Here is a 15,817-nt window from a genome sequence, read left to right on the forward strand (position 1 = left end):
CTAAATTATTGTTAATACAATTTTAAAACATCAAAAATTATTACTTGGATTGGAGATGTTGCTGAGAGGTAGAGTACTTGCTACTTTGTGAGAGGGCCTGGGTTTGATCCCTCGTAATATAAAGGAAAATATGTATATAATACAATTGTGATATAGTCATGTACTACAGAATGACATTCAGTCTATGATGGACTGCATGTCCAATAATGGTCCCACAAGATTTCATCACCTCCTCACCAAGTAGCCATTTGTGTAAATATACGATGTTCACCAATGGCAAAATTGAATTTCTCAGAACCTATTCCTGTCATTAAGCCATGCGTGACTTTACCTCTTCATGCAAGTTCTATTTTCAGTCTCTAACTTGATAAGAACTCATTTGTGACATGATCTATTTGCACTATACAGTAAATAGTCTGCTAATAATTTAATGAATTTTTCCCCATAGGAAAAAATTCAGGCTATAGAACTCTGGCAGACTGTTGCCCAGGAATTGGACAGACTGCAGAAAATTTACCAGGAGCACATGACCAAGGCCCAGATTCAAGTATTTGAAAGCCAAAAGCAAAAGGTAGTCTTAGATTTCATGATTTCCTTGTGTGTCTATAAGAAATTGCATTCTGAAGAAACTGTATTAGAGAGGAGTACCAAAGTTTTCTTTACTGTGATTTTATGTTAACAATAAATGGATCTCTGCTGCTCGGAAATCCCTTAAACAGGTAAGATAATTAAAGCACTGCCCCAGTGCACATTTGCTTTTATAATGGGATTAGCAATAAAAGCTGTATTTAGTTCTAAGAAGCAGCTATTAGATTATTTTATATAAATAGAGCTCTGAAGCTTTCTTTGCTTGATTTCCTACCTATTTTGAAACAAAATAGAACCTTAGGATATGGTGACAGTGCTGTGTAAAATAAAAATGTTCATATCATTAAATGTGGCCTATTAAAAGTAGATGTCAAGTTTATCTACCATAAATTAATCAATATCATATAATACAAAGAGATCTTAATAGTTATTAAGATAACTGTTTTAACTTTTAACTTTTCCTACCAGAAGCAAAGTCATTTTACATTCTTTCAAAGTGTACAGCTAGATTTTGCTTTACCTCTATCACAAGAACTTGCTGCCTCAGGAGACCATTCCACTGGAAAATCTGCCTTCTTTAATCCTTTGTTGGTTTTTTGACTGCCAAGTACATTGAACACTATGGACAAATTCTAATTCTAACTTCTTTTCTGTGTATCTTGAGAAGCAGTTATTTAGGTTGGTTCTCATACTTTTTTAAACTCCCATTTAGACTTTCTTAATTTTAATTTATGAATATTTCAATAATAATAATTATAGTTAATTCCTACCTGAAGAAGTCATATAACAATGCTCACATGATGCTTTACAGTTTAAAAAAATGACTTTTTCTATACATGCCCTGGTTTTAAATAACCCACATGTAACTTGAGCCATAACTTTTACCTTTCAGGTCTAGAAACCATTTTTTTTTTTTTTTTTGGTACTACTCCCCAGACTATGTTGTATTTTATTTAGAGACAGGGTCTCCCTGAGTTATTTAGCACCTTGTTCCTGAGGCTGGCTTAGAACTCATGATCCTCCTGCCTCAGCCTCCCGAGCTGCTGAGATTACAGAAGTGTGCCACTGTGCCTGGCTAGAAACCATTTTTTAATAAAAGTAAATTCTTGAGGATTGTTGCCTCCTTTAGGTCAGGGAAACCCATGAGGTTTTTGGTTTTTTTGGTTTTTCACCTGAATAAGATCATTCTTATACTATACCTATGCACTAAGATTTTTTTTTTAATATGTGACTTTTTAAATAACACTTAATCTTTATTTCCCTGCTTGCCTATTGATTTGGTTCTGTCTTCCCACTTATTAACAGCCTCTCCCAACTTTGTGTTACCTACACAAATAGTGTTTAATAGGATCATAACAGCTTATCAAACAACTTTATACTTGTAGAACATGAGAATTTTTAAAAAAGCATTGGGCAGTAATTCCTCTGCTGTGGTTTCTTTTGTAGATTTTTTAAGTAGTTTTGAATGTGGTTTTCCAATACTTGACAGGGTTTCTCTAGCATTTGGAATTTATGTCTTTAAGTTTTAAAGTAGTATTTACTAATGGATTGATTTCTAGAAATAATTATTTTTACATGAAACATAAATAGCTACATTAGTATCAACATTGTTTCCTTATTATTTAGTCATTTAAAATTTTTTATTTCTTTGAATATTCACACAGTAATAGAAGAAACACTAAATTTATGCATAATGACTTTAGATTTAATTTTAGTTTTATTTCAAATATGGGTTGCAAAGAAAATGTTATTCATATTCTCCTCCTACCTTCCCACTAGGATCAGCTGACCAGGTTTCAACAGCTAACTACACAACTCAATGTTGGTAAAGAGAGTGCAGAAATGGTAAGTGAAAGATCCATTTTACTGTACTTGTTGATATAAACTAGAAATTGTCACTGTAAATATATTTATTTATGCTGATTTAAATAAAAACCACAAAACATTCATGACATTAAAATAGGTAGACAGTATTTTTTTATCTTTCTCTTATACTTTCAATCATATGACATAGTTCACAGTATCTGAAATATTCCTAATCTGAAGACCCTCTTAGTGTCCTTGGTAAGATCTCCTAAGATCAGTAATCTAGACCTGAACTCTCATGAGTAGACTGTATACTTTATGCATAGTAGTGCATCTAACACCAGGTATATGACAAGGAGAGTACACTTCTTTGTTGAATGAATGAATTGCTCATTTTCTTCAAAAAAATAGGAAACCAAGAACCATGTGTCAATTAATTATCAGTACTAACTTGGATATACCTAAATTTCCCTACAGTCTCCTACAACAAATATAATTAGTTCTTCTAGTTGCATTCTTTACCTTTTTGTTGTCCTACTTGCCTTTTGTTTTCTTTTCTTCTCAGAATTTTACTTGTCTCTATTGTTGAGTAATAGAATGATGACATGCCAGGTAATCTCGCTCCTTCCTTTCTTCACTCTTGCTTATTTACTTTGCTGATTCTTATTAGTATTCAATAAAAATGTCCTTGTTTAAGAGTAGAGTTGCATCATCAAAAGTAAGTTATCCAGTTTTATTCTACTTTAAAATTTTTTCTCCTTTAAACATATAAAATTTATTCAACAAACATCTCCCTGTTCTACTTATACTAACATTAGAATTCTAGTCACTTAGAACTTTTAACAATATATGTCTAGAGTTTTAAAATGCTCATGATGTACTCTAAACAAAATGATTAGTGATTCTTGAAACTAAAAAGAGTATTTTTAAAAATATATTTCTGTAGGAAATTAATACTCTAACCCAATCACAACTATTTGTAATTTCTTTTGGTGTATCTCCTAGACCCATGGGAATTATATAATCCTTTGGTACCTTACATACCATACAGATCCTACTTTATTAGAAATAGCCCAAAATGATTTTGATGAAAGAAAGCTATGGAGAATGGGTGTTTGATTACAGATAAGGAATACCTAAAAATCTAAGGCAGAAGAATTCATGGTGTCAGGCCAAAGCTCTGAGTAAATAAAGTGATAAAGGAGTGGCAAGAGGATAAAGGAAAGTGTTATAAAAACCAAAGTAGGGGCTGGTTGTAACCTCAGTGGTAAAGAATCTGCTTAGTATGTGCAATTCCATGGGTCCAATCCTCAGGACTAAAACCAGAAAAATAAGAAAAAAAGGAAAGAAAAACTTTTGTAGCTGGTTAAAATAAAGGAAAATGGTTGGGAAATTTTCAAATGAGTTTTTTTAATATATATATAAATGTCAAACAAGACTACTAAGTATAAAAGGAGCAGCCTTAAGTGCCCATAAAGATCGTGCATATCCCAGAGAGCACTCAGCATAGTCCGAGGAGCCAGTTTGAGTCAAGATCAAATTTGAAGAAAATTTCCTCTAAAAAATCAAGCAGTTTAGGGGTTGGGGATGTGGCTCAGTGGTGAAGTACTTACCTACTATGTGTGAGGCCCTGAGTTTTATCCCCAGCACTGCCAATAAATAAATAAATATCAAGCCATTTCCATTAAAAATTGTTTTCTGATTACCTGAATAAACTCATTAAAAATGAGTAGGTTCCTAGAGATGTATAATGAATTAATGCGTGTGTAGTGAATAAAACTGGGGCAGCATGGCAGAGGAGGGAGAACTGGACCTTCTTTCTCCCCACAAACACTGATTGAATAATTATTCATGGACAAATTTCTTTTGTGAGAAATCAGAAATTAATTAAAAGGCTCTTGCATCCCAGGAAAACGTGAAACCAAACTCCTGGACCACAGGAGGGGGATTTGGACTCTTACTGGAGACTCTGCTTCAAATGAAGCACCATGTTATCTAAAAAGGACCCCCTAACTCCTACCAGCATCCAGAGGAAGTGAGAGTTTGGTATGCACATTAAGAGCCCCAACTTTTCTGAAGGGGCTCCAGACTGCCTTTCATCCTCCCACTTTTGAAGCTCTAACAGATCCAGCAGTCTAGCTTCCCACAGGAGAATGCAGGCACTGACTGGGACTGACAAGTATCCGTGATCCTATTCCTTGCTCACTATAGAGCAAGTGAATGGAAAATCAGCTTTCAGCTTCCCCCTGAAGCAAGAAAGAGATCTGTGTGTCTAACTCCCCAGCTTCTCAAAGGTTTTCCAGAGAACTAGTCTGTCTTGCCAGTGTTAGGGTCTGTTCAATCCACCACAGTCTAGCCAAGCAAGGAAGAGTGGAGAAGATGGCTTGGGATTTTATAGGTCATAGCACACTCCCAGTTTAGCGTAGAGAAGGACAGCAAAATCACAGCTGCCACCCACCATCTTCTTGGGGAGGAAAAGAATTGGTAAAGACCTCCCAAATCTCTGGTTGACTGATTGGTGGGGTCTTCTATTGTAAAAGGCAAGTCTGTAAATACTACGAGGATTATCTGCTTTCTCTAAGACACAAACACCAAAATAGAGTCAGAAAAATAACCAGCCAAAGATGTTTCAAACAAAGGAACAGATAAATCTCCAGAAATCAGTCTTGCTGAAAAAAGGTTGTGGTTTACCTGATAGAGGATTAAAAGTAACTCTTATTAATTTGTTCACCAAAGTCAAGAGAACAATGCATGAGCAATATGGGAATTTCAACAAAGAGAAAATATATAAAAATACCAAACAGAAATCAAAGAGCTAAAGAACACAGTACACTGAACTTGAAAACTTCACTTAAGTTTCCATAGAAGGCTAAGTCAAGAGGAAGAAAGAATGCGAGAACTGAAAAACAAATTAGTGAAATCAAGAACAGCAACTACAACAACAACAACAAAAAGTGAAGAAAAATTGAAGGAATACCATTAAGTAGACCAATATATATATTATGGAAGTTCAAAAACAAGAAAAAAAAAGTACCAGAAAGTGATTCAAAGATACAGTGGTTGGAAACATCCCAAGTCATGATAAGAAAACAAATATTTATGTCCAAGAAACCCAAAGGACCCTACCTAAGACAAATCCAAAGAAATTTACATCCAGACACATTATAATCAAATTTTGAAAGCCAGCATATTTTGAAAGCTTCAAGAGAAAAGCAACTTAGCCATATAAGGGAACCTACAAAATAACAAATAGAAGATTTTTTAGCAGAAACCTTGCAGACCAGAAGGGAGTGGGATGATATTTTCAGAGTACTGAAAGAAGATCACTGCCAAACAATGATTCTATACTCAGCGAAACTCTTCTTCAAAATGAAAGAGAAACAAAACAAATCAGGAGTTTATCACCACTAGATCCATCTTATTCAGAAATGGCAAAGGGAATTCTTTAAGTTGAAAAGAAAGGATGTTAAAAAGCTACACAATAACATAAGAAAGTGTGAAATGTGTTAGCAAAGGGATGTAAAGAATACTGTTTTACTCTAGTAGTGGTGAGTAAATCATTTTTAATTCTGATATAAAAGTTAAAAGGCAAAAGTAGTACAAATATGTTAGAAGATACATAATACAAATAGATGTGAATTGTAACAATAATAACAAATGTGGGAAAGAGAACCTAAATATAATGGTCTTTATATGCAATTGAAATTAGTTATCAGTTTAAAATGCATTAATATGAGGTACCCCCTCACCCCCAACCCCCAACCCCCACACACATACAACCAGTAGTCCCAGCTGAATACAGCAGTGTTGTATTCAGCGTGGCCAGGTGGCCTGTGTAGTTTCATAAGAAAGAGAAAATAACCAGGATATTAACAGAAAGTATCAAAAAATAAGATAATAATAAAAAAAAGACAAAAGAACTGTAAGATTAACTGAAAACAGCCAACAAAATGGCAGTATTAAATCCTTTCCTATCAACAACTACTTTAAAAGTAAATAGGTTAAACTCCTCAGTGAAAAGTGACCCAATGGATTTAAAAAACAAAAAATTATATGCTATGTACAAGAAATTTACTTTATACTTAAGGACACACACATAGGCTGAAAAAAGAATACTTAGCCCATTTTAAAATCAAGTTGTTTGTTTTTTACTATTGAATTATAAAAGTTGCTATAGTATTTTAGAGATTACTTCTTGTTTGAGGTGCCATTTGCCCAGATATTTTTTCCCAGCCCACGGGTTGCCTTTCAACCTACTTAGTCTCCTTTGCTATACAGAAGCTTTTTATTTTGCTATAGTTTTTACTTGATCATTTTTGTTCTAATTGCCTTTGCTTTTGGTGGCATATTCATGTACACGGCTAAGATCACTGTCTCAAATCTTTTCCTCTGGGTCTTCTTCCAGGAGTTTTACAGGTACATGTCCTAGGTTTAGGTCTTTAATCTATTTTTAGTTTATTTGTGCATATAATATAAGGGTCCCATTTATTCTTCTCCCTGTGGACCTCTAGGTTTTCCGCACACCCTTGACTGAGGGTTCCCCGTGCCATCTGTGTATTCTTGGCATTCTTGTCAAGGTCCATTGACACGTATCTGTGGGTTTATTTCTGGGATCACTGTTCTGTTCCACTAGTGTGACTTCATGCCAGTGTCCTCTGTTTTGATCTGTTACATATTTTGTAATTACAAAATGTTTTGCCTCCAGTTCTATAATTGTTTCTGAAGATTGATTTGGCTATTTATGGACTTTTGTGATTTCATATGAATTTTAGGATTTTATTTCTATTTCTGCAAAAAAATTCCATTGGGATTTTGATAAGGATTGCATTGGATCTGTAACTTGCTTTGGGTAGTATGGACATTTTCAAAAATTAAGTTTTTCAACCCTTGAACACAGAATGTTTTTATTTGTTGTATCTTGTTTTCTTTGCTCTGATCGTTGTTATTTTCTTCCTTCTGCTAACTTTGAGGTTTTAAAATTTCCTTCATCAGTGTTTTGTAGGTTTGAGTACATAGGTCTTTCAGGTCCTCAGTTATGCTTAAAAAGAATCACACATATGAATCCTTTAGTATAATGGTAAATGAATGCATACATGGATATATGAGAAATTACATTTCTCTACCTTAAGTCTCAATGTTTCACATTTCCTTTTGTTGTTTTGGTGGGATCTTGCAATATTGCTCAGGCTGGCCTCAAACTCCTGGGCCCAAGTTTTCCTCCTGCTTCTGCCTCCTTAGTAGCTGGGACTCCTGGTGAACACAGGGGGTTAAGCAGCACAAAATCATATTGGCTGTAGACATGCAGCATTCCATCGCTCCACAGTCATACTGTGGCCTGCAGGGTCTCTACTAGAGATAAGGCTTCTTTGGAGGATTTGCATAGGAGGAACAGGCATAAACCCCCTCACACACCATCCTCCAGACACCTTCAGTGGGACAGCAGCCTTCCAGCATCTAAACCCCATCTGTGTGTTTGCTATGGAGACTTCCTTTAGGTACGCGTGACTGCTTAAGTCCTTGACCATTGATGATCAACTCAGCCTTCAACTCCCTTGCCACTCCCTGGAGTCTGAAGTGGAAGGTGGAGGGGTGGTGAAAATTCTAGCCCTCTAATCACATGGTTTGTTCCCCTGATGACCAGCCCCCATCCTGAGGCTTTCCTGGGCTCTGCGGCCAAGTCTTCTCATTAGCATATAAAAAGACCACTAATTTGGATGTTCCAAGGGTTTTAGGGGCAGTTTGCCAAGAAATTGGGATTACCAACTCTGTTTCTTAGTAGAAATCATAATATCACAGGCCCAATATTCCATCTAGTAGTTTGGTTTTTGTTTTTCACTTTACTTGTATGGTGTAATCTACCTACCTCTCAATATTTTTTTTTCTGATTTTTTGATCTTTTTAATTGTGCTTTGTGAACTTAATACTAAATTCTGGTCTGTGATAATCATCTTTTCCATATAACAACTAAATCCTAAGGCTTGCTTTTTGTCTCAATAAGGTATTCCCTCATTCATTCCTCAAAGGTCTACATGCCTCCCATGTACTGACTCATATAACAGGCTCTGAGAGTTCTGAGAGAAGCAGTCCTCAAAAAAGGCTCATATAATAACCAAGAATATGTAAATTTCTAAATATAATATGTAAATTTATAAATATAATAAGTAAATTTGTAAATATAATATGGCTTGCATTGTGAAGTTACAAATTAAATTTTATCTAAATGCAGAAAATAAGTAGTCAATTTAACCTGAGAGTGAGTGCACCAGTCAGGGTGTTGAGGGTTAAATTCAGGCAGAATGTGAGTATCTCAGGAAAGGTAAATCTAATCTTGGGTTAAAAATCTGAAATCAATGAAATTGGATAGAGGATGAGAGAAGCACCTAAAAGCTGCCTTGGGGACTTTAGTAGGAGAGGTGCAAACATGATCTGTTGGGGCAAGAAGAGACTGAAATCAAGACTATCCATCAAGTGGTAACTGTAATATAATGTCTACATTATATTATGTATAATATAATTATGTATAGTCTTGATTTCATTTTCTTCCTGCCCAACATAAATATACGTGTGTCTGTGTTGCCGGAAAGGAATTTGTACCATCACGGTAAAACCAAAACAGATAAAAAGTCACTTCCCTTAAAAAAAGCTTTTCTCCAGGTAGAGGGTTGCCTCATATCTTACTTTGAATTCCTCTGTAAGTAAGTGAACCTGAGGAAAGGGTTCTAAATCATGTTGTTACTTAGGAGATAATACCAAATAACACCAGCAAGGGAGTGGGGAAGAGAAGGAAGCTAATAAAGGACTTTTGAAATTGAGTGAGTTAGCTCTGTGGCTGAAACTTGATACCACTAATGAGATCTGAAAGCCAGGGAAGAACACAGGCTCAGGTTACCAATACACCAACACCTTTAGTCATGCCAGGCGGAACGCTGTTCTACATGTGTAGGCTTCACAGGTAGATGAGCAAAAGAGGACCAGGTTTCCAGAGCAAGCAAAGACAGAAACGCAGATCAGGCTGTCTGAACCGAATCAGGTGTCCACTGAAGTAAAGATGAGGAAAGACGACCAGGGACGTGGTTCACCCTCAAAACACAATATCATTCTCATGACTCTCATTTCATTTTTTTCTACTTATATGCCTTATGGTTAATCTTTAAAAATAGTTCTTAAATGTTCTAATACTGATTGTCTTTCTTCTTTTCCTGTGACAGAGTAATCAACACTATCTGAAAGCATTATCCGAACAAAGTGTGGAAACTGAGCAACTCCGAGCACAACTCAGGTATGTTCCAAACTGAATTTTGTTATTTTATTAGTAATTACTTTTTTTTACAGGAGCTCGTGATACCATAATTTGCTTATGGGTTCTTTTTTTTTTCTTTCTTTTATTAAGTATCTGTCAGTAGCTTCTTATATATCTGATCATGTGGGACAGGAAGAGACTAAAATCAAGATGGTTAGTCAAGAAATAATTATAGCATACACGTGGAGGGGTGTGATACAGAAGAAAACTAGTTCCTTTAAGAAAATATTTTTACATACAAAACACTACTTCCTGTCTTTCTGTGGACTCCTGTACAGTTCCCACATCTGCTGTTTCTCTAGTAGGTAGTACTGAGGAGCACCACCAGTAGAGGAGTGGGGAGTGAGCCAGGGAAGGAAAGTAGAAGGCAGCCAGCACAGATGCTCCTTGACTTATGACGGGTCGTGTCCCAATAAAACCACCTTAAGTTGAAAATACTGTACGTCAGTAATGCATTTAACGTACCAGCCTACCAACACCATAGCTTGGCAACACACTACATTATAGAGAGCCCACTGTTAATCTGCGTGATTACTTGGCTGACTTGGGGCTATAGCTCTGTGCTGCCACCCAGACACCTGTCAATAGTCCCCAAAAGATCAAAATGCAAAGTACGGTTTCTAATGAATATGTCTCTGTTTCAGACCTTTATAATGTCAAGCCGTCATAAATAGGGACCATCTGTATGGGATTTTTTTAAATTGCACAATTTAGAGCCAGGCATGATGGCATATGCCTGTAATCCCAGTGGTATGAAAGGCTGAGGCAGGAGGATCGTGGATTTAAAGCCAACCTCAGCAATAGCAAGGTGCTAACCAACTCAGTGAGATCCTGCCTCTAAATAAAATACAAAATAGGGCTAGGGATGTGGCTCAGTGATTGGGGGTCCCTGAGTTCAATCCCCAGGATCCCCCCCCCAATTATACAATTTAATACTGTTTGTATATTTACTATTCATTTGTTTAATAATCATTGCATTTAATAGGTTTCACGGGCAAATCTCCAAATAACTAAAAAAATAATTTCACTTTCATTTCTCCTAGTCCTAATACTTAAAATTCAGAAGTACAATCATGTAAGATTTGTTCTTGAATATTCATTTGAAAATATCTTTAATATTTTAATAATGTAATATAAATTATGGTTTGTTAAATAAACTATTTCATTATGCCTTTCAAAATACAAGCATGTGTTTTACCCCACAAAATAAGATATTGTTTTTTAAAAGCAGAATCTTTAATTTTTTTCAAAATTTTATTTACAGCTTTTTATATTTTGATCTTATTGCCTTTGTCAATTTTCAGATTTAATATAAGATATTTAATTTCTATTTCCTTAGACATTTTACTTGTGGCTTTTACATGATTCACTTTATTTCTCTAGCTGTTACTGATTTTATAGCTTAAAATAACAATGGTTTATTTAATTACAAGATCTTACTGTTTTCAAGATGGAAATCGTTTTTTAAATTATGAAACCATGGATTGGAGTTGTGGCTCAGTTGTGGCTCAGAGCGCTTGCCAAGCATGTGTGAGGCACAGGGTTTGATTCTCTGCACTGCATATAAATAAATAAATAAAATAAAGGTTTATCAATATCTAAAAAATATTTTTTAAAAAATTATGAAACCAGTATAAACTCTATTATTATAAAATACTCTAGATAGTAGATTATGTCAAATTACAATGTGATTCTCACATTAACTATCCAGAGTTAGTATAGATTTCACAGATTTAGGGCACAGTCCCCATTAAGGTTACCCTCATTCAGATGCCACCATTTTGGGGACCTCCCAGGTCATCTCACATCAAACCAACAGGCTGCAAATGTGGACATTTCCCTCATCTGCTCTGGCTCAGTAATTCTCTGGAATGACTCACAGGACTTAGAACAGCATTATACTTATGATTACATTTTAATTATAAAGGATATAAACTGGGCCCACCCAAAGAAGATACCTATAGGGTAAGATTTGAGAAGGTCCCCAGTGTAGAGCTTCCACGTTTTATGCTCATGGAAGCAAGATGTGTCATCCTACTAGCACCACAGTGTGACAGTGTGTTCACCAAACAGGAAGTTCACCCACGCCTCTGTGTTCAGAATTTTCACTGAAGTTTATTACATGCATATCACTGATTAGATCATTAATCGCATTATTGAATCAGTTCTGTAGCCCCACTCCCCTCCCTGGAGATCGGGAGGTTGGGCCTCAAAGCCCTAACCCTCTGTTCTTGTGGTCAGTTTTGCCACCACAACCAGTCTGGTTCTGGGGGCCTGCCACAAGTTATCCCATTAGCATGAACATAGATATGATCCGAGAGGTTCAGCACAAATAACAAAAATAATTCTGATGCTCAGGAAATACCAGGGATCTAGAATCTGGGACAAAAACAAGATACACTGTTATACAACTATGATATAACACAAAGGAAATAAAAATCTCATGATTTTATTATTTAAAATAACTTGTTAACTTTTTAAGTTTAGGTTTGTGTGTGTACTTGAATATTTTAGTAAAAGGATAATATAAACGCTGTTGAATAGCCTTTTTCACTTATTGATATATGAGGATCATATTAGTATTATCATTCTTTTTTTAGTGCTGGATATAATATTATCATTCTTATTGTTATGTAGTATAATATTAAATGAATGTGCTATATTTATTTCTTGAATTCTTATTTTCTCTCCACTGATATTTCTGTATCATTCTTAGAATAACTTTTGAAGGCTGTCTGTTCTATTCTATTAATATTTAGGATTAGTACAGCATTAGAATATTAAGTAAGTGATAAACAACCCAAAATTAGTCTTGGTTATTATTTTAATGCTACTGTTAAATAATATTTTGATTACTAATATTTATAAAGTGAAACCTATTTAGAACATTTAAAATAAAGGTCATCTTGGTTGAATGTTTTGTTATAATTTTTTTAAACTTCCTTTCAAAATGGCTGTATAGTAAAAATACTAATGTTAAAGCAAAAACTGACAAATACAAGGCAGTGGACATAATCCTTGTAAAGATTTCAACTCCATGTCATTGATAAATAAAATAAACAGAAAAGAATTAAGAATAGAATGTGATCAACAAATTGATCTAATAGGCATCTCTAGAACATTGAATGCATTCATTTACTCAATAATTATTTAGCAAGCATTGACTATGTACAGGGTTTGATCTTGATACCTGGGTACATCAATTTATAATAAATACCTTTCTATTTTTGAAACTTACTTTTAGCAGGAGCAGGCAAACAATGAACAAATACAGTGTTCAAGTAAAATAAGCTAAAAGGCCAAAGGAATACAGAAAACAAATAAAAGATCAGGGTGGGGTTACTGGAGTGCTAGGATAATGGTGGAGTGGCATTTTAAAGATTTGGAGTAGTCCTTACTGAGAGGTTGTGATTGATTTGAACAAAGATGTGACAATATTGATAAACCAGATTTATAAAATAGGGACAGGGTTCCAAGTAAACCCAAAGCCGTTGCAAAGGCAGGATTGAACAGCAAGGAAGAACAGGAAGGAAGTGAGCTCTCTCTGCTATCTATTGCTGATTAACAAACCATTTTAAACTGTTGTGACTCAACACATTGATATATTTAGAATATTATTTTGGGGACCATCAGAGCAGATTTTCTTGTCTGAGCCTACTCAGCCGAGATCTACTGAATTTGTCTGTGTGTCTCCAGCTATCTTCTAGCAGGATGGTCAGATAGTCAGTAGTGATGGTCAGTCTGTCTGGCAATTGGCAGACTTCACCGGGGTCATGAGAAAAGTCCTTCTTTTCTTGGCATGGCAAGGTTCTCAAGAAAAGCAGGAGAGCAAATCACAGTATGTAAATACTTCTCCACCCTCTTTTGAATTATATTTGTTAATACCGCATAGCAAAGTAGGTCACCTGACTAACCAATTCAAAGGATGGGCAAGTAGATTCCCCACTCGATAGGAGGATTTTCAGTGTCATATTGAAAAGTTGGGAATGTGGAGAAGTAAAATTTGTGACCACTTGTACAGTCTTTCCTGGTATACCTGGAACAGAGTGAGCAAGGAGGAAAATAACAAAAGATGAAGTCACACAGGTTGTGGAGAAAGGGCACAAGATGATATGGAGCCCTGTAGGCCACTATAGGGACTTTGGGTTTTGCTGTGGAAAAATAAGAGTGGTTTTTAGTAGGAGGATTGACAGATCTTCTAATTTTTATATCACTCTGGCTGCCGTTTTGAAAGTAGACTGTAGAAAGGTAAAATTGATAACAAGAGGAGCAATGAGAAGGCTGTTGCAGTAACCCAGGCCAAAGATCCTATTGACCAGGAGGACCCTGGGGGAGACTAGTGGGAAATGTGATTGGTTTTTATGTTTTTTAGTGTTTTGTATTAAAGATTCAAGAAGTTTCATTGATAATTTGTCTGGAGGCAACAGGGACAGATAAAGAGGACTCCAAGATTTTCTCTTGAGCAACTGGAAAAATGATAATGCCATGGACTGGGAAGTCTGCAGGGGCCAAATTGGTGAGGTGGGGGTGGTGTTTGGGCAAGAGTGAGTTTTCAGTGACTGTTGGAGATTCCAGTGAATATATCCAGTGAGCAAGTGAGTTGTTAAGTAAACATTTCAGACTGGAGATATGAATTTTTGATGATGAACATAAGAGTAGTGTTTAAAGCCATAAATCTAGAATGGATCATCTAGGGCATAAATACGATAAAGAGAACTCTGACTTAAAAATACTTAAAATTGAGAAGGGAAAAAAGTAGGAATCAGCAAAAGAAGCTGAGGAAAAAACAGTGAGTTAGGAGGAAAAGTAGGAAGTGCAGTGTCCTAACAGCCAAGGGAAGGAGGAAGGAGTGGCCATCAACTAAATCAAGCCAGTGATAGAGGGATGAGGTCTACGCACTGACCACTGAGGTTAGCAACATGGAGGTTATAGCAGCGTCCCAGGCAAACTACTACAAACACAGTGACGAAAAATAATAGAGAAGTATGCTCCCAGACCCTTCTATTCTGAAAACTATGTGAAATCGAGGCAGCGAGTCATGGGAAGGTTTTTCCTGAGGAGCACCTGGCTGGAGCTTGCAGCCTTTCCTTGACACTCCAGCCAGGGGCTCCAAGGGGAAACTTTCCATCCTCGCCCAGCTCTCTGAGGCCCCTGGCCTTCCTTGGCTCATGGCAGCACAGCACCAATCTCTGCCAGTTTTTCTTCACACGAGCTTATTTTCTGTGTCTCTTTGTGTGTCTTCTCTTCTTGTGAGGACACTAGTCATTGTTTTAGGACCCACTTAAATCCAAAATGATCCTTAACTTAATCATATCTCCAAATAAGCTTTTTCTGTATTTCCAAATAAGCTTTAGGTCAACATGTATTTGGGCTAGATGTAGAGGGCACTATTCAACTCAATACAGAGGTCACTGTGATTTTGACAAGGACAGTTTAGAACCTGCTTCCTTTTTATATCTCTACAAAACATTTTTTTTTAAAAATTATCTCATTCTGGGCTGTAAACATAATTCTTAACAATTTTTGAAGGACGGAATTAACATAAACCACAGTTTCTCATGACAATGCTAGTAAGTTATAAATCAATAACAGAAAAAATGTAGATAATTACCATATGTTTGGAAATCAAAAGCACATTTGTGCACAAGCTTAATATTATTCCTGTGTTCAATGAATTTCCAGTCAAAAACAGTAGGATTTCTGTAGAATTTGAAAAGCTGATTTTAAAATTTATATAGTTATGTAAAAGGTTAAAAATAGACAAGATACTTTTCAAGAGGAATAATAAATTAGGGGGACTTCCAAAGCCAAATATCAACACTTAATATAAAGCAAAAGGAATATAGTGTTGTTGGCATAAAGATGGACAAACTGGACAGACTTGGAGAGGCCAGAAGCAGACCCACACTGATAGGAACTGTAGCAGTTTCCAAACGTGGCTGCGGTCCTCCTGTCTACCTCTATCTACAACCTTTGCAAGATGACTTTTATGGCATTAAGAGGTATCATGGTTAGGAGAAGTACTTAATTTTCTGACAGGATGTTTAGGCAAGATACCAGCCTAAGGAATATGTGAATAACATTTTGCTTATACATGATCTGAGTAGACCGAGCAACAATACC

General features: G+C 35.8%; 1 protein-coding gene across 3 annotated transcripts in view; it reads left to right on the top strand.

The window, feature by feature from the left end:
* The window catches only part of Sclt1 (sodium channel and clathrin linker 1), a 172,694-nt gene that overhangs the window by 46,583 nt on the left and 110,294 nt on the right, over window positions 1-15,817 (top strand). For all 3 annotated transcript variants that reach the window (XR_013425526.1, XM_078020706.1, XM_078020705.1), the window contains exons 7-9: window positions 449-571; window positions 2,368-2,433; window positions 9,603-9,673. Coding sequence is in view for 2 of the 3 variants with exons in the window: in XM_078020706.1 (XP_077876832.1) it covers window positions 449-571; window positions 2,368-2,433; window positions 9,603-9,673 (260 nt within the window). In the remaining variant the exon portion in view is untranslated. The remainder of the gene's footprint in view (window positions 1-448; window positions 572-2,367; window positions 2,434-9,602; window positions 9,674-15,817) is intronic.

Source organism: Ictidomys tridecemlineatus, chromosome 9, assembly GCF_052094955.1.
Source record: "Ictidomys tridecemlineatus isolate mIctTri1 chromosome 9, mIctTri1.hap1, whole genome shotgun sequence".
Classification (NCBI taxonomy): domain Eukaryota; kingdom Metazoa; phylum Chordata; class Mammalia; order Rodentia; family Sciuridae; genus Ictidomys; species Ictidomys tridecemlineatus.